The 16,946-nt window shown below is 55.9% G+C and overlaps 1 protein-coding gene across 15 annotated transcripts in view; it reads left to right on the plus strand.

Annotated features, from left to right (window-relative positions):
- The window catches only part of SCRIB (scribble planar cell polarity protein), a 94,126-nt gene that overhangs the window by 56,325 nt on the left and 20,855 nt on the right, over positions 1-16,946 (plus strand). For 7 of the 15 annotated variants that reach the window (XM_033086660.1, XM_033086975.1, XM_033087046.1 and 4 more), the window contains 9 exons: positions 1,140-1,256; positions 2,630-2,818; positions 3,561-3,680; positions 3,905-3,961; positions 7,248-7,304; positions 7,946-8,029; positions 12,837-12,905; positions 15,297-15,347; positions 16,637-16,678. In XM_033086660.1, coding sequence (XP_032942551.1) covers positions 1,140-1,256; positions 2,630-2,818; positions 3,561-3,680; positions 3,905-3,961; positions 7,248-7,304; positions 7,946-8,029; positions 12,837-12,905; positions 15,297-15,347; positions 16,637-16,678 — 786 coding nt within the window. The remainder of the gene's footprint in view (positions 1-1,139; positions 1,257-2,629; positions 2,819-3,560; positions 3,681-3,904; positions 3,962-7,247; positions 7,305-7,945; positions 8,030-12,836; positions 12,906-15,296; positions 15,348-16,636; positions 16,679-16,946) is intronic. The other 8 variants (XM_033086712.1, XM_033087056.1, XM_033086843.1 and 5 more) reach the window with 5 other exon arrangements.

Consider the following 16,946-nt stretch of genomic DNA (forward strand, 5'->3'; position numbering starts at 1 on the left):
GGTTTGGGGGGAATCCAGCACCAGGAGTGAGCAGGGACCTGCCTGGGATACTGAATGAGGGGTCTGGGGGGAATCCAGTGCCAGGAGTCAGCAGGGATCCTGCTGGGATACTGAGGGAGGGGTTTGGGGGGAATCCAACGGCCAGGAGTGAGCAGGGACCTTCCTGGGATAGTGAGGGAGGGGTCTGGGGGGAATCCAGCACCAGGAGTGAGCAGGGATCCTGCTGGGATACTGAGGGAGGGGTTTGGGGGGAATCCAACGGCCAGGAGTGAGCAGGGATCCTGCTGGGATACTGAGTGAGGGCTGGGGGGAATCCAGTGCCAGGAGTGAGCAGGGACCCTGCTGGGATAGTGAGGGAGGGGTTTGGGGGGATCCAGCACCAGGAGTGAGCAGGGACCCTCCTGGGATACTGAGGGAGGGGTTTGGGGGAATCCAGTGCCAGGAGTGAGCAGGGACCCTCCTGGGATACTGAGGGAGGGGTTTGGGGGGAATCCAACAGCCAGGAGTGAGCAGGGACCCTCCTGGGATACTGAGGGAGGGGTTTGGGGGGGAATCCAACAGCCAGGAGTGAGCAGGGACCCTGCTGGGATAGTGAGGGAGGGATTTGGGGGGATCCCACAGCCAGGAGTGAGCAGGGACCCTGCTGGGATACTGAGGGAGGGGTTTGGGGGGATCCCACAGCCAGGAGTGAGCAGGGACCCTCCTGGGATACTGAGTGAGGGGTTTGGGGGGGAATCCAATGCCCAGGAGCTCACCAGGGTGAGCAGGGACCCTCCTGGGATGCAGGTAGGTGCTGAGTGAGGAATTTGTGGGAATCCAGCACCCAAGAGTTCACCAGGGTGAGCAGGAATCCACCTGGGATGCAGGTGGGTGCTGTCATTGCTGGGGGGTTTCTGGGATGGTTTCTTAGCAGGCTGGAGCTCTAGGACTAGGATACAGCCACACTCCTGGTTGGAATTTCCTTCTCCTTCGGCAGAATCCAGTCTCCAGTGGTCACTCTGTCACAGCAGGGCGCAGAAAAGGGCGTAAAGGAATGAACTGCCCAGTGAGGCATGGGGCTAATTCAGGCCCTTTTCAGGGCATTTAGAGTTGTGGTCACTCCCAGGAGTGTTCCCTCAGCTGAACTTCTGTTTTTCCAGGAAATCTGCATTGAAAAGGCTCCAGGAGAGAAGCTGGGCATCAGCATCCGAGGTGGAGCAAAGGGCCATGCTGGCAATCCGTTTGATCCCACTGATGAGGGCATCTTCATCTCCAAGGTACCAGAGCAGCACAGGGGAGATCCCTGGGGTGCTGGAGTGTGCTCTCAGCTTCCACTGCACCACTTCTGGAGATTCTCCCTCCAGCAAAGGAGACAAGACCTTGTCCTTTCATATTTCCTCCTCTACAGCAGCACAGATAATTATTTTATTTCCTGCTTGCCTTATTTTGCTTTGTGTTTCTGCTCTTGTGGTTTTTTCTATAATGCAAACCCACACATCTTTCCTTGTACCCACATTCCTGCTGGTGCCCCTGTGCCTGTGGCTTGCTGCCCACTTAGACATGCAAGCTCTTTCCTCCTTTCATGGAAAGCATCAGGAATTCCCAACCTCCCGTGCCATGCACCTGTGTGTGACTTTGTTCCTTTTTTGGGTGACTGCTCGTGTCCCACATACCTCTCACACCACTTTTCCTCCAGAAATTACGTGTTTTCTTGTTCAACCTTCTACTTACCAATTTATGCTCCTCCCAACCCTTTCCAAAGAGTTTTTATTGCTTGTTCTTTGCCTGCAGCAGAGCACAGCAATAAGTGGTGTCATTTTGGTCTTGCTGCTGACAAAGAGGACTCTGGGTGTTCACCTCAGTGTCACTGGCTCCCTCTTCAGCTGGTTTTTTGGGGTGGAAACTGATGGGAGTTATCCTCGTGGCTGAACACACTCCATAATTGGCAGTCAGCCCTGATAATTGGTAATTGGCTGCTGTTAAGGCAAGGGAACATTCAGAATTTGTTGTTACATGGCTATAACTGCTTTTTCTGGGTTCTGAAGTTAAAAGAATAAATCCCCTCTTTCAGAGTGACAGTTGCACATTCACCTGGGACATTTGTAACAGCAGGAAAAGAAAACCTGGGATTATTCTAGCTGACAGTTATTTTGGGTTTTGTCTCCTGCAGCATTGGGGGTTGGAAGGTTTGCAGTTTAGCCGTGGCACAGAGTTATTTACCCCATCTCCCTCCCTGTTTTTTCAATACTTGTTTTAACCTGCAGAGAACCAAAATCCTGAACTTCCCTGCTCTCCCTCGAGTTTGTTACTCCTCTCAACCTCTCCTAGCTGTCCTGTCCAGAGGGATTTTCCTGCCTCTGGTGTTCCCTGTGGTAACCAAGAGACAAAGTGGTGCTTTTCCTCTTCCATGTCTGATCCCTGCCTCCTTCCTCTTTAGTTTGTCTTCATTTGCTTTTCCACTGTGTCCATTGCATTTCGACAGCTTTTCCTTCTCACTCCCTTCTTTCCTTGGGTCAGCACGTTTCAAGTTCACAGTGTTTAATCTCACATCCAAGATGTGATTCCCCAGCAGCCTGTCCAGGCTCTGCCCTCTCCACGTCCTCCCCCTCGCTGTCCTGCCTGCCCCGCGGTGACGCTCGGTGTGTTCCAGGTGAGCTCCTCCGGGGCTGCCGCCCGGGACGGGCGCCTGAAGGTGGGGATGCGGATCCTGGAGGTGAACCACCAGAGCCTGCTGGGCATGACCCACACGGAGGCCGTGCAGATCCTGCGGGGCGTGGGCGACGCGCTGCTCGTGCTGGTGTGCGACGGCTTCGACCCCAAGGCCGCGGCTGCCATCGAGGTGAGCGGGGACTGCCCTACCTCAGAGCCCCCACACAGCCCCCACTTCTCTCTTCACAGAAACCTGGACTTTCCCAAACTTTAGCTGTACTTTTTACTGGTTTTTTGAGGTCCCAGATTTCAGAGTCTGACCTGTGATGTTGGCTGGAGGGGGTCTCCAGTGCAGAAAAGCAGTGGTTCCTCAGACTGTATTTTTCCTATGGTTCCAGAACTGTCCCACCATAACACTACACTGAAAAAAATAAGTTTTCAAGCTCATTTTCACTAGGCTATTTGTGCCTGTTTTTTCTTGGCCAGTGTTACATTTACAACAAATGGTCTGGCTGTCTATTGATGTTCCTCTTTCCCCACAGGGTAAAACTTCCCTGGAGCAATGCTGTGCCCTCTTAGATTGCTGTTTCCAAGGCTTTGCTAGTCAGCTTTTGTATCCCTCAGCAGAGCATGGAGCCAGTCCCTGCTCACCTTATCCCCTTCTTGTACCTGGATGAATTTAAATTCAGCTTACTTAGGCCTTGGTTCCCCTAACAATTGTCAGCCTAAATGGCAGGGATGGAGCTGGATGCTCCTCAGGCCCCCTCCAACCCAAATCAGTCTGGGATTCTGTGGAATGAGGTTTCAGGTTGTTGAAGGAGTTCTGGTTCTGGGATTGTGCTGGTACTGTGTATCTGGAGGCTGGAATAGGGAGTGTTTGGAGGGGCACTCTGTGGGCCTGCAGCAGCTGAGATTTGCTGTTTGCTTTGCAGATGTCCCCAGGAATCATTGCAAACCCTTTTGCTGCTGGCATCGGGCGCAAGAACAGCCTGGAGAGCATCTCCTCCATCGACCGGGACCTGAGCCCCGAGGAGCTGGAGATCCTGCAGAAGGTGAGCGCTGGGCTGGCTGGGAGCGTGCTGCAGAGTGGAAATCTCTGTGCCTGCCTTGGTGCCTGCAGCCTGGGTGTGCTGTGCAGTGGGCATGGCAGGGGATCAGCAGGAGCCAGCACCGTCAGGAGCTCACAGGATGGGGCTGTGACACCTTCAGGAGGTTCCAGTGCTGCAGGTGTGGAGAGAGCACTGGGTGAGGTGGCTCTAACTCTGCTCTCTCCTAGGAGATGGAAATGGTGAGAGAAGCCACTCAGTGGGAGAGAGAAGAAATGGAGAAAGTGGTGAGAGATGATTTGTGTGGCAGAATCTGTGTGTGGCAGTGGCTCTGCTGAGCCTGTGAGTCCCAGAGAAGGTGTCACAGGTTATCTCTGCCCCACTGTCAGTGCCATGGGGAGCTCTGTAGTGCCATGGGGTGGATCTCTGCCCCACTGTCAGTGCCATGGGTGGATCTCTGCCCCACTGTCAGTGCCATGGGTGGATCTCTGCCCCACTGTCAGTGCCATGGGTGGATCTCTGCCCCATTGTCAGTGCCATGGGGTGGATCTCTGCCCCATTGTCAGTGCCATGGGGTGGATCTCTGCCCCACTGTCAGTGCCATGGGGTGTTCTGGATCTCTGCCCCACTGTCAGTGCCATGGGGTGGATCTCTGCCCCACTGTCAGTGCCATGGGGTGGATCTCTGCCCCATTCCCTCTCTTCAGTGGCTCTGCTAGGGCTCTGCTCTGCTGTAACTCTCTGTGCACCTCTCTGTGATGTTCTGTGGTATTCCCAAAAACCACCCTTGTTTCTTGCTTGGTACCTCCTGGCCAAGCTGGAGCTTCAAGAAAAATGGCCAATGAGCTTGAAAGTCCCAAATTTAATCAGTTTTCTCTGTCCAGCAAGCTGTGACTGACAGAGGCTTTGTGAGCAAAGGTGAGAGCACACAGCTCCCAGCTGCCCTGAGTGGAGAGGTGATGCTGTTATCACTCACAGCTCTGTGCTGCTCAGTTCACCTGGCCATTTTTCTGCTTTGCTGTGAGAGTTTTGTGTCTCTGCCCGCTGCCTCAGCCTTGCACAGAAGGAGAATTTCACAGAAACAGATCAGCAGACTCAAAGCTCTTGAGCACTCAGAGTTTCCAGTCATCCCTCCTAAAACAGTAATTTATCCAGACAGTGGAAGAAGAGAAAACTGAGTTTCTCAGTGTTGTCAGTGGGAATCTGCTCTCCTGGCAGATGTGTGTGTGCATTGTTCAGGTGTTTCCTCAGTTTCTGGTTCAGATACACCTGAAGTTTCCCTGGGTTCTCTGCAGCTGCAGTTCCTGAGCTTGTTCACATTTGCTGCCCCACAAGAGCAGGGTGAGGCTGGCAGTTCTGGATGGAATTGCAGAATGATCTTCACCCTGATCCCTCGCTGCAGGGCTTGGACAAGATCACCTGAAGGGTCTCCTCCCACCCAAACCCTCCTGACCCCTTTGGGTAGCAGGGACCTCAGCACTTCTCTTGGTTCAGCCCAGAGCAGAGGCAGTTCAGATCAGATTTGGGTTTTTCCTGCAAAATGTCTCATTCCTTGCCTGGGAAGGAACTCAGAGTGGTTTGTTGTAGTTTCAGCAAACCTGATTTTGTTGTATTTCTGTCTGAGCAAAGGATAGTCCTGCCATCTAATGTTGGCAGTGTTTGGATTGGAATGTGGATGTATGGATTTGAATAGTCCAGGAGGCTTCAGGAAGTGTGGGCCAGTGTCAGCATCCCAACACCTGTGAGTACACCAAGGGTGGCCCCAAACTGTGCTGCTCAGGCTGAGCAGGTGACATTTGTCCAGGCTCAGGCAGAGAAAGACTTTGCCAAAATTTATACTGAGATTACTTAAAAATACCTGGGTCAAAACCCCTGTCTGGTTGGTGCAGTAGCCGTGGCCATATCTCATTGTAAAAAATGCTAATATATCTTGGTGCCCCTTCCCTTGGTGTGCCAGGAGGAGGCAGCAGTGGATGCTCCCTGGACCTCCTGGGAGCCTGAGGCCCCTGAGCAAAGACTTTTTCATGTTTTTCTGCTGGGCTTGTTCCACCTTGAATCTGGGATCATGTCTCTAAAACTGGTTTTGATGATTGAATCTATCCCAGTGATGGAGCCAGCACTCCGTGGTGGCCATTGGGATACTGAAGGAAGTTCCAGTGCCAGATCCCTGGTGGTTTCTGTCACCATTTTTGGACCATTTTTTCTTACTCTTCAACATTTCACGTTCATTCTTGCACCAGAGCAATAGAGACCAAACGTGTCTCTGGCCCACAGCAAGCTGAGAACTGAATAACTGGAGCAATTATGCCTTTGCTCTGCTCAGGGTAGAAGTTTTCAAGCCCATTCCCTGCTGTCACCTCTTGCCTCCAGTTCTGTGATGATTCAGTTTCCAGTAGAAGTGTCAGCACCTCTGAGGGTGGATTCCTGGTGCTCTCTCCTGGCTCTGGTTACTTTTCTGGTCCTAATCCAGATCCTCCCCAGCTGTTGTCAGAGATGGATCTGGGCTGACTGGTGCTGCTGTCACTCCTCAGAAATGACCTCAGGGAAGGGTCACACGCCAGATCAGTGTCACCTGGAGCCCTCCCCCTGCAGAGAGCCCCTGGCCAAGCAAGCATAACCAGATTCAGGATAAACTCCACCTGAAATATCCCTCAGTACCCTTTTGGGAGCATTAGTGACTTCTCATGCTGCTCATCCTTGCTTGGGGGTCATGTGGGGCAGTGGGAATCTGTAATGCCTGCAATCTGTGGAAGATCAGGGCCCAGCAGAACTTTCAGCTGACTCCCTCTCAGTGCCTTCCCCCTCCCATGCTCCCAGTGTCATTTCTGGGTCATCCTGCCTGGGAGGAGCAGCTGGGGGGTTCCCTGGACAGGAGAAGGGAAGGATGCTGCTGTCCCCAGGCCTGGCTCTGCCCCAGGTGCCAAGTCACAGAAATATCCAGTCCGCAGGACAAGTCCTGCTCTGTTCCTTCCTCCTGCATCCTGGAAGCAAGGCTGTGCCTGGGGCTGTTGGGGTCAGTCACTGGTCACTCTCTGCAGTGCTGAGTGGCCACAGGCTGGCCTTGGCTAGCTGACCTTTGTGTCCCTTGGTGTGTGCTTGGTGTAGGTGAGGCTCCAAGCCAGCAAGGCTGTACTCTGTGGATTTGTTCTGCCATTCCCTTCCAGCCTGTCCTGTCTGTGCTCCAACAAGGTGTCTCTCCCAGCAGGGAGCAAACTCCTCTTCCTTTGGTGTGTCTTATGCCTGGGGGCACTGCAGCTCTCCTTGCTTTCCCCAGGATTGTCCCTGCTGAGGAACTCGGGGACACCTGCTCTGCCTCTCCCCTGTGGCACCCAGATCTTGTCCTGTGCCTGTCCCTGTCCTGTCCCAGGGACAGTTCTGTCCTGTCCTTTCTGCTGCCAGTAACCAAGTGCCGAGTTCCAGCTCCTCCTTCCGCAGTGCCCATGCTGGGGCCTGCTCCCCCTGTGCTGGTGCTGGCCCTGCCCTGTGTCCCCTCAGTCCTGCCCAGCACGTGTGTGTGACCTCTCTGCTCTCTCTTGTCTCTCTGCTCTGGCTCTGGCTCTGTCTGTCCCTGAAGGAGCGGATGCGTAGGGAGCGGGAGGCAGCCACGCAGCAGCTTGAGGAGGAAGCAGAGGTGAGCAGCACAGGGGAAGGGCTGGAGAGGTCCCCAGAGTGAGTTTGTTCCCCAAGGCTTGTGTTCCCCACTCCTTCCCCTAAAAGGATGTGGCTTTGGGGAAAAGAGATCAGAACTGAAGAAATGTGTAGGGAATTGAGGAAAATGGGCTGGGTTAGAAACCTTGGCTTCTCTTTAGGGTTAGAAAGGCAATACATGGGAAGCAAAATTGAAAGAAGCTGTACAGTGAGTGTGAGTTAAGGTTGGAAAAAGGAACTGTAGGGGAACTGCAGACTTGCATGGGTCCATGTGTCCAGATCCAGTCATTCCAGGTGCTGTTGGAGCAAGCAGGCAGGTGTGGCACGTCCTCTCCTCCATCAGGAGGTGGCCTGGGGGCAGGAGGAGCAGAGGGCTCTGAGCAGGACTGGGTGCCCACAGGGACACGTTCTCTGGGGGGTTTCTCAAGCCTGGCTCTGCCATGAGCTCACCTGGTTGTTTTGGACAATTCCAGCTCTTTTTCCAGGCAGTGGGAGCTCTGATGAGCTTGGAGATAAGGCCGTGGTTGTTACTGAGGGGGTTCCCTTTCTCTGCTGTTCCTCATTGATTTGGCTGACCTTGGGCCTGACTGTCACTGCTGTTTGTGGTTTTTTCCCCCTCTGCAGAGTGTCCCCAGTGAGCCCCTGCGCCTGGACTACCGGACCCTGGCAGCGCTGCCCAGCAGTGGCCTGCAGAGAGGCAACCGTGCTGTGAGTGGGGGCTGGGGGTCCCTCAGGGGCGCTGGGGGGCTGGGGAGGTGTGATTCCCACAGGGAAATCCTTCCATGACCTGCCCTCCACGTGCTGTGGTGTGGGAGGTGACAGCATCCTCTGCCAAAGAAAACTGGGAGCAGAACCGTGGGGACTCGGGCACTGAACCAGGAGGGAGCTGAGCAGGAAAGATGGGAATGAGAAAATGAGAAGAGCAAGAGCCAGGCAGCTTTGCCTTTTGGGAAGTGGCAAAGTTTGAGAGGGTGCAAAAAGCAGAGTTGGGAACCAGGCAGGAAGAGCAGCCTGGTGGGAGAGAAGGGGATGTGAGTGGGATACGGCAGGGATTTGCTGTGGAAGGAACAGGCTCCAGAAAGCTGCCAAGGAGAGAGGGAAGGATTCTTCCTGGCACAGTGATGGCAGTGTTGTGTGCACAGCTCAGTTGTAAATCCATTGTGGGATGGTGTTTGGGAAGGGGGAGGGATGAGGATGCTAAAACTGAAAGTATTAAAAATGTAAAAACTTTAGGGGCAGGTTGGATGGTGCTTGGAGCCATCTGCCAGTGGTGCTGTGGTGGAAATGTCCCTGACCGTGGCAGGGGTGGCACTGGGTCCCTTCAGGGTCCCTTCAGGGTCCCTTCCACCCCAGCCTGCCCTGAGGCTCTGTGCCTGCAGCAGTGAGGTGGCTGAGCCCTGTGGCTCTGTGTCCTGTTGTGTGCTGTGACTCCTGCCCTGGACATTCCTCTCCTGTGCCCTGTCTGACAGTCCCTCATGTAGTGGCCAAGAGGAATTCCAGATTTCACAAACCTCACGGATTACAAAGTTACCTCTGTACATGCTGTTTAAAATCTCACCTCTCCTTTTCTGTCTTTCATCTTTCCTTCATACCCATTCTGCTCCTTCACACATCTCAGTGTTCTTCCTTTCCTCCTTTGCAGCAAGAGCTCCCTTTGCTGCCCTTATCCCATTCTGGTGTTTCAGGATCACCTCTTCACCTTTCCTGTCTCCATCTGATTCCAGGAGAGGTCTCCTCTCCTGTTCTCTTTGTTGCTCCAATGGCAGCTCTGCTTTGGCTCCAGCTCTGCCTCCTTTTGTTCCCACACTTCCCAGCTTTTGGTTTTTCCCTCTTGCTGTTCACCCAACAGAGCACTATCAGGAAAGGGTTTATTTTTAGCATCTCTGAGTGTCCCTCAGGAGCTGGAAGAGGGGCAGAGTCAGCCCCAGGCAGCAGCTGCCTGGGTGCAGGGCAGAGCAGAGCAGCATTTGGGGCTGTGCCCTGCAGGCAGCCTGAGCTGGGAACGCCAGGCACGGGAATGTGGGGCTGGGCTCCTTCTATAAATGTCCCTTTGCAGGGAAGGGGCCGTGGGTGCCTGTGCTGTCCAGCTGTCACCAGCCCTGCCTCTGTTCCTGTGTGACACGAGGCTCTGCAGGGAGCTGTTCCTGTGTGGAGCAGAGGAGGTGCAGGTCCATCTGTCCACTCTGGATCTGACCACTGCCACTGTGGGTGGAATTGGCCATGAGGAGTCCCCAGGAGCAGCCAGCAGAGCAGGGAGCAGGCTGTGTGTCCTGGATCAAGCTGTGGCTGCCTCTGGGTCCCTCTGTGAGCAGGGTTTGACAGAGGCTCCTGAGATGCCCGTTCTGTTTGTCCACTGTCACGAGCCAAACTGAACATTCCCATTGGAGGTGTGGGAATGCTTGTTTGAGGGATGCACCCAGTGCTCTGGAGAGAGCTGTGGCTGCCCCATCCCTGGAAGTGCCCAGGGCCAGGTTGGATGGGATTTGGAGCAGCCTGGGGGTGGAACAAGATGAGCTTTCAGGTCCCTTCCCACCCAAACCATCCTGGGATTCTGTGACTCTGACACTCCCTTACAGAAGCCAAAGAGCTGCTACAGTCTCTGTCTTCTGCATTGGACAGGAATGAAAGCCAGACCCATGAGGGGCTGATGACAGCAAAATTATCAGTCTGGCTTTGCTTTCTGGGCTGTGAGAAATGGAGAAGATTTGACATGTCTCAATACCAGGTCACCGTGGTTAGTTAATTAGCAACCTGCACTTTCTGTTCTGAATCTCTTTCTCTTCAGTTTCTTGCCATTGATTCTTTTTTTTCACTCTTCCTGGGATTGAAATTGGATTTCTTTCAGTGCCAGGGAGGATGCAGGGTAGCACGTGTCTGTTCAGTCTGCAGGGTGGGAAAGCTCGCTGCATTGCCCACATTTTTGCTTGCCCAAAATAGAAATTGTGGCTTGTCTGACAGGAATAGCCCCGGTGAGGGAGCAAGGAATCCCTCCCAGGGAAACCTTAGAGCAGGAGCTGGGGCTGCAGTGAGACACAGATCCAGCCCAGCTCCAGTCAGTCCAAGAACCAAACAGGGGCTGAGGCTCCCCATCAGCTGTCAGGCATTCTGGCACTCTGAGTAAAGGGGTTTTATTAAAAGGAGGGGTTTTACACTGCAAAATCACACAGCCACAACAGCAGAATTTCTCAGGGTAGCACAGGCTTCACTGGCGAGGAAACACGATATGAGGCAGCCACAGAGGTTGGGCTGGGGGTTAGGGGAGGGCCTCCAAAATTCCTGAGCCTCCCAGCTGCCATTGTAGTCACCAGCCCACCCTTGAGAGCTATTTTGGTGAGCGCTGCCATGACACAGGAGCTGAAGAATTTTTTGTGAGCGGGAGAGCTCTTTCTGCTCCCTGGAGGCACTTGGATGGAAGCTTTGGTCTGTGCTCTCTGGCTGTCCCTGCTGCCCTGAGGAAGGCTCTGGCTGGGGTAACAAACTCTGGTGTGCATTGAGAGGGAGGGTCAGGGCTGCCCTGGGGCTGTGTGCATTGAGCTGTGACTGTGCAGCGTTGGGGGGGCAGCAGAGGCTGGGCCATGGGTGTTGGGGCTCAGGGAAGTGGGGATGAGCTGGAGGATCTCCAGAGGTGCCCTCCAAGCCCAGCTGTTGTGGGTTTTGTGCTGAGGCGAGCGGGGCAGCGTGGGCTTGTCCAGGTGGGTTTGGCTGGGACTGGAGCTGTGTGTGAGCTGGAGGGGAGTGCAGGGAGCTGTCAGCTCCGATGTGTGTGCACAGCAAGGTCCTCTCCTGGGAGTGATGGGGGTCTCAGAGTGCTGGCAGAGCAGGAGGGGGTCGGGATGGAGTGTGGGCATTAGCGCTGGAACTCTCCCCTCTGTCCTTCAGCTCTGTATTTTCTCCCCCCTCTTCTTTACTCTGCTCTCCTTTTTTCTCTCTGATCCTTGTTTCCTCTCAGCCCGCTGAGTGCACTAAGCCCAGCTGCAGCATGGAGGGTGACTGCACGGTGCTGTCCCCTGCCGTGGCGTGGGACAGCCGGGAAGTGTCCCCAGAGCCGGCGGGGACCGAGCCCCCCCGGCCCCCTGCGCCCCCCCAGCAGGAGCCCCAGGGGTGGCCCCCGGGCCAGGAGCAGCTGCCAGAGGCGCCAGAGTGTTTGATCGACTCGCAGCCCATCCCCTTCAGTGAGAACCCCTTTGTGGTGGCCAACCGCAGGGGCAGGGCTGGCCTGGGGGGGCCGCCCCTGGGCTATGGCAGGGGGGGCGTGCTGAAGACCAGCCTGTACTCCAAGGCAAGCAGCGTGCAGTGTGTGGCATGCACTCACCCTCCCGGGCCACTGCCCCTACTAAACCTGGCCCTGCATCCCTGCAGCCACTAACACCCTGGGGACGGGGATGTGTGCCCTGCCAGGGACAGCGTGGCACCTGAGCCTTCCCTCGGGGCTGGCTGGGAGCAGGGCTGTCCCAGGGCTGTCCCTGCCTTCCCTCGGGGCTGGCTGGGAGCAGGGCTGTCCCAGGGCTGTCCCTGCTGTCCCTCGGGGCTGGCTGGGAGCAGGGCTGTCCCAGGGCTGTCCCTGCTGTCCCTTGGGGCTGGCTGGGAGCAGGGCTGTCCCAGGGCTGTCCCTGCCCGCTGGGCTGGCACTGGAGCTGGCAGAGATCAGTGCTGCTGCTCCTGGGCCTGGGCACAGCCTGGGAAGCACAGCAGAGCTGCAGGAGCTGCTCATCCAAGTGACACTTGGAGGTAGAGTAAGACTTTGGAATTCCAAGAAAAAAGTTTGCTTTCTGCTTTGGGAAATCTGTGTTTGACATTCCTGCTGGTGCACAGGAACCCGTGGTGCAGCATCCCAAAGGTGCCATACTCCAGATGAGCACCACCCTCCTTCCTCCTTCTCAAGGCTTTTGGGAGGTCTGAAACTCAGAACAGCCCCACACACAGCAGATAAACCAAGCAATCCACAAACCCAGTCCTCAGCTGTGGGATCGTGGGGGTGTTTTGGTTCCTTGGTAGGAATTTCTCGGGTGTGGAGCCGGGTGAGCTCAGAGCAGGGTGCAGTGTAAACTTCAGGTCACTCCATGCTTGGTGTGTGAAAATCCTGCCCTGGTTCAGCTGACAGTGTGCATGGCTGTGCTGTTAGTGCCTGTAGGTTTGCTTGAACAGTTCCTAAATCCCCAAGGACCTGCCTGAGGCTTGTGGAGCGTGCTGGGGGTGCAGGAGGCTCCTGCTCTCTGCCCAGCGCTGGGGCAGGCTCAGCTGGGAGCCAGGAGAGCTTTCCGTGCTCAGTGTTTGCCTGGAGCTGACCCTGCCTGGGAGGGCTGGGAAGGGAATTCCGTGTGAGGTAGGGGCTGTAAGCTGATCCAGCAGGGCTGGGATGCGATCCTGGTTCCTGGTTTAAGGTCATTCCCCGCTGCTCCCAGTGCTCTGTGGCGTGTGCCAGCTGCTGCTGGGCCCTGCTGACCTGGCTCCTGGGTGTCCAGGGTGTCCCAGAGCCCCTCCAGCTTTGTCCTGAGCTCTGTCTTCTCTCTTTCAGGCTCCCGTGGGCGAGTCTGGGACAGGAAATTCCAGGCGTGACTCCCCCTATTCTCCCAGTAATCCGCAGGTGAGCCTGGCCCCAGGACAGGTGGAGTGGGAGAGGCAGGGAGGCACGGCAGGGGTGAAGGACAGAGGGAGCCGAGGGCAATTCCATCCCTGAGTGACTCTGTCAGGGTGGAGGGGATGCAGCACAGCGGGGAACAAGAGAAAAGAGAACAAATCCCTCCTCAAAATGTCTCAGGAGTTGGAGTAGATTTGTCTGAGGTGAGTAGCTGTGTCTCAGGGGGGTGAGTAGCTGTGTCTGAGGGGTGAGTAGCTGTGTCTCAGGGGGGTGAGTAGCTGTGTCTCAGGGGTGAGTAGCTGTGTCTCAGGGGTGAGTAGCTGTGTCTCAGAGGGGTGAGTAGCTGTGTCTGGGGTGAGTAGCTGTGTCTCAGGGGTGAGTAGCTGTGTCTCAGAGGGGTGAGTAGCTGTGTCTCAGAGGGGTGAGTAGCTGTGTCTCAGGGGTGAGTAGCTGTGTCTCAGGGGAGTGAGTAGCTGTGTCTGGGGTGAGTAGCTGTGTCTCAGGGGAGTGAGTAGCTGTGTCTCAGAGGGGTGAGTAGCTGTGTCTCAGGGGGTGAGTAGCTGTGTCTGGGGTGAGTAGCTGTGTCTCAGGGGGTGAGTAGCTGTGTCTCAGAGTGGTGTGAGTAGCTGTGTCTCAGGGGGGTGAGTAGCTGTGTCTGGGGTGAGTAGCTGCTCATAAATGAGCTCTGAGAGGTAATTTAATTCCAGGGTGATGAGGGGCTACAACACCTAATTGTGAGGGAATGGATTTTGGAGCGGTGCCTTTACAGAGATTCTTTAATCCTGGCCACTGGTGTGTGGTGAGAAATGGAAGGGTCAGGATTTGGGAGAGGATCCTGGGTGTGTGGAGCAGGGCTGCCCGTGGTGAGAGGTGTGCAGAGCAGCCCTGGCTCTCTGTGTGAGCCTGGGGGAGAGCCCAGGGCTGGGCAGGGGGGCAGGATTCTGCTGCAGCCACTTCAGTGTGGGATTTGCTGCAGCTCCTTGCTGGAGGCTCTCCCTCTGGAATGGGAAGTGTTTCTTGGAACTCCTGATGATTTTTTTCTTTATAAACATTTCCTCTTAGCCCTTGACGTTCCCATTCCTTATTTATCTCTGAACTTTCCTTTTCAATATCTGAGCCTTTGATCCCCTGTCCATCCCAGGAGGTGTCACAGCTCAGTGGAGCCTTTTGAGGTTAAATGAACTTAAATAGATTTTCCAATTTTCCCTTTGCAGTCATTGCCTGTTACTGGGTTTTATACTGGGGGCCAGAGTGAATTGCCAGTTGTAATTTGTTCTCTGTCCATTTTGGGTCTGTTGTGCTCCTTCTGGAGCCCAGCTGTTTCCAGCTACTCTCCCCACCAGCTCTGGCACTTGCCTGGTCCTCAGTGCCCCATTTCAGTTCTCAGAGCTGGACAGGAGCTCTGAGGTGAGCAGAGTCTCCTTGGGGTGAGGTGAGGGGCTCAGGAGCAGGGGCAGGACCAGGAGGAGCAGCACTCCAGTCCATCTTCTGTTCCTCCTCAGCCTGTCTCACACCTCCTGCAGTTCTTGGCTCATTGGGAATTGAGTGTTCCTCAAGGCTAGAAGAGGATGCTGTTACAGCTGAGCTATTCCCATTCCAGCCCTTTGTTCCAGCTGTGTTTCCCTGTTTACATTTCTGACAGCAGCTGCATTAATTCTAAATTTTCCTTTCACCACAAGTGCCAATTTTGAGATTGGTTTTGACAGAATCCCAGGATGGTTTGGGTGTGAAGGGACCTTCAAGGCAGTTTCATTCCAGCCCCTGCCATGGGCAGGGACACCTTCCACTGTCCCAGGTTGTTCCAAGCCTGTCCAAACAGGTCTTGGACTCTTCCAGGGATGAGGCAGCCACAGCTGCTCTGGGCACCCTGTGCTGAGGCCTCACCTTGAAGGAAAAAATGTCTTCCCAAAATCCAGAGTCCCTCTCCAGCTCTCTGGGAGCCCTTTAAGGCAGTAGAAGGGGCTCTCAGGTCTCCCTGCAGCCTTCTCTTCTCCAGGCTGGCCATCCCCAGAGCTCTCCTTTTCTGGGGATTCAGGAGTCCTGACCTTCAGGTTGTTGCTCCAGAGCAGAAGTTCCAAGGAATTTTGTCTCTTATTTTCTGGCTCCATCCATTTTAATGTAAATTCTTTGGTTTCAACATCTCGTAGTCCAGCCAGAATTTCCTGGCTCATTTCAGAGAACTCCTCCAGGGACTGGAATCGTTTGTCCTGAGCTGGCTCTGGTGCCTGGTCTCAGGTTCTGCCGGGGGTGGGGGAGGCAGGAGGAGTTTGTGGTGGCTGTGTGTGTGCCAGGCAGGGCAGAGGGGACCCCAGCAGTGCAGTGTCTCTGCTCCTCTCCCGTGGAAAACCCAGTGTCTCCCTTTTCTCTCCCGTTCTCTCCCCTGGCCGTGCCCTGCAGGTGCCCGCAGCCCCCCGGCCCCCTCACCTGGCCGGCAGGGAGACACGCTTTGTAAGTGCTGTGTGTGCTGCTGCCAGGCTGCTCCTCCTGCTGCTGCCCTGCCCTGCCCTGCCCTGCCCTGCCCTGCCCTGCCCTGCCCTGCCCTGCCTCCCCCAGGGCTCCCCCAGGGCTCCCCCCGGGGCTCAGCACCGCCAGTGCTTGGGGGGGGCTTTGCTGGGGCTGGGGGCAAGTGTGCAGGGTGGGGATGTGCCCAGGGGGTGTGCCACGGGCCAGGGTGTGCCCAGGGGTCAGGATAGCCTGCCATGGGGTCTGGATGTGCCCAGGGAGTGGGCCATGGGGTCAGGATGTGCCCAGAGAATGTGCCGGGAGCAGGGGATGTGCCCAGGGATCAGAAACTGGGGATGTGAGCAGGAGACAGACCAGGGACTGAGCATGGGCCAGGAACAGGGGATGTGCCCTGGGAATGTGCTCAGAGACCAGGAGCAGGGGCTGTGCCCAGGGCCCAGGAGCAGGAGCTGTGCCCATGGGCCAGGACCTAGAGATGTGCCCAGAGACCAGGAGCAGGGGCTGTGCCCAGGGACCAGGAGCAGGGGATGTGCCCAGGTACCAGCACCTGGGGATGTGAGCAGGAGACAGACCAGGGACTGTGAGCATGGGCCAGGAGCTAGAGATGTGCCCAGGGGCAGGGGCTGTGCCCTGGGAATGTGCCCAGGGAATGGGGCAGGAGCTGTGCCCATGGGCCAGGAGCTAGAGATGTGCCCAGGGGCAGGGGCTGTACCCATGGGAATGTGCCCAGAGACCAGGAGCAGGGGCTGTGCCATGGGCCAGGAGCAGGGGATATGCCCAGGGAATGGGGCAGGAGCAGGGACTGTGCCCCAGGAATGTGCCCAGGGACCAGGACCTGGGGATGTGAGCAGGAGACAGGACCAGGGACTGTGCCCATGGGCTAGGATGAGGGGATGTGCCCTGGGAATGTGCCCAGAGACCAGGATCAGGGGCTGTGCCCTGGGAATGTGCCCAGGGACCAGGAGCAGGAGCTGTGCCCAGGGAATGAGGCAGGAGCAGAGGATGTGCCCTGGGAATGTTGCCTAGGGACGAGGAGCAGTGCCCATGGGCCAGGACTGTCCCAGAGTTGGGAGCAGACTTTGGAGGTGTGCAGAGAGCTGTGAGGGCCTCCTCACGTAGCACAGGTGCTGGGAGAGGCACATGGAGGTGGGCTCTGCAGGGTTTGGGGGTTCTGTGTGACCTGGAGCTCCCCACACAGGGTGGGCAGTGGGGCAGGGGTAAACCCAAGGCTCTCAGGGTGGACTCCAGATTTACCCCTGTATTTCTGTTTGCAGGCTTCCATTAACTTCATTACATCTCAGGATGAGAGTAAATCAGTGAGTACAGCTGCTGTGGGACCTGACTGTGGTGTCCCTGTGCACCCCCAGCACATGGGGCTTGTTTCTTCCTCCTCTTGGCTCCTGTTCTGTCTCCTCCAGTCCTCCACTATGCCTCCAGTTTGTACAAATGCATCAGGTCGTAAATATGGTCCTTCTGAAATCCCAACACAACTGTTCCTGCAGCTTGTACTCCGTTTCCCCTCACAGCTTCCTCCTGCAGGTTTTGCTGGCTTACCCAGTCCCTGCTGCCACTCTCTCTAGCTGC

Source organism: Catharus ustulatus, chromosome 1 (genome assembly GCF_009819885.2).
Source record: "Catharus ustulatus isolate bCatUst1 chromosome 1, bCatUst1.pri.v2, whole genome shotgun sequence".
NCBI lineage: Eukaryota > Metazoa > Chordata > Aves > Passeriformes > Turdidae > Catharus > Catharus ustulatus.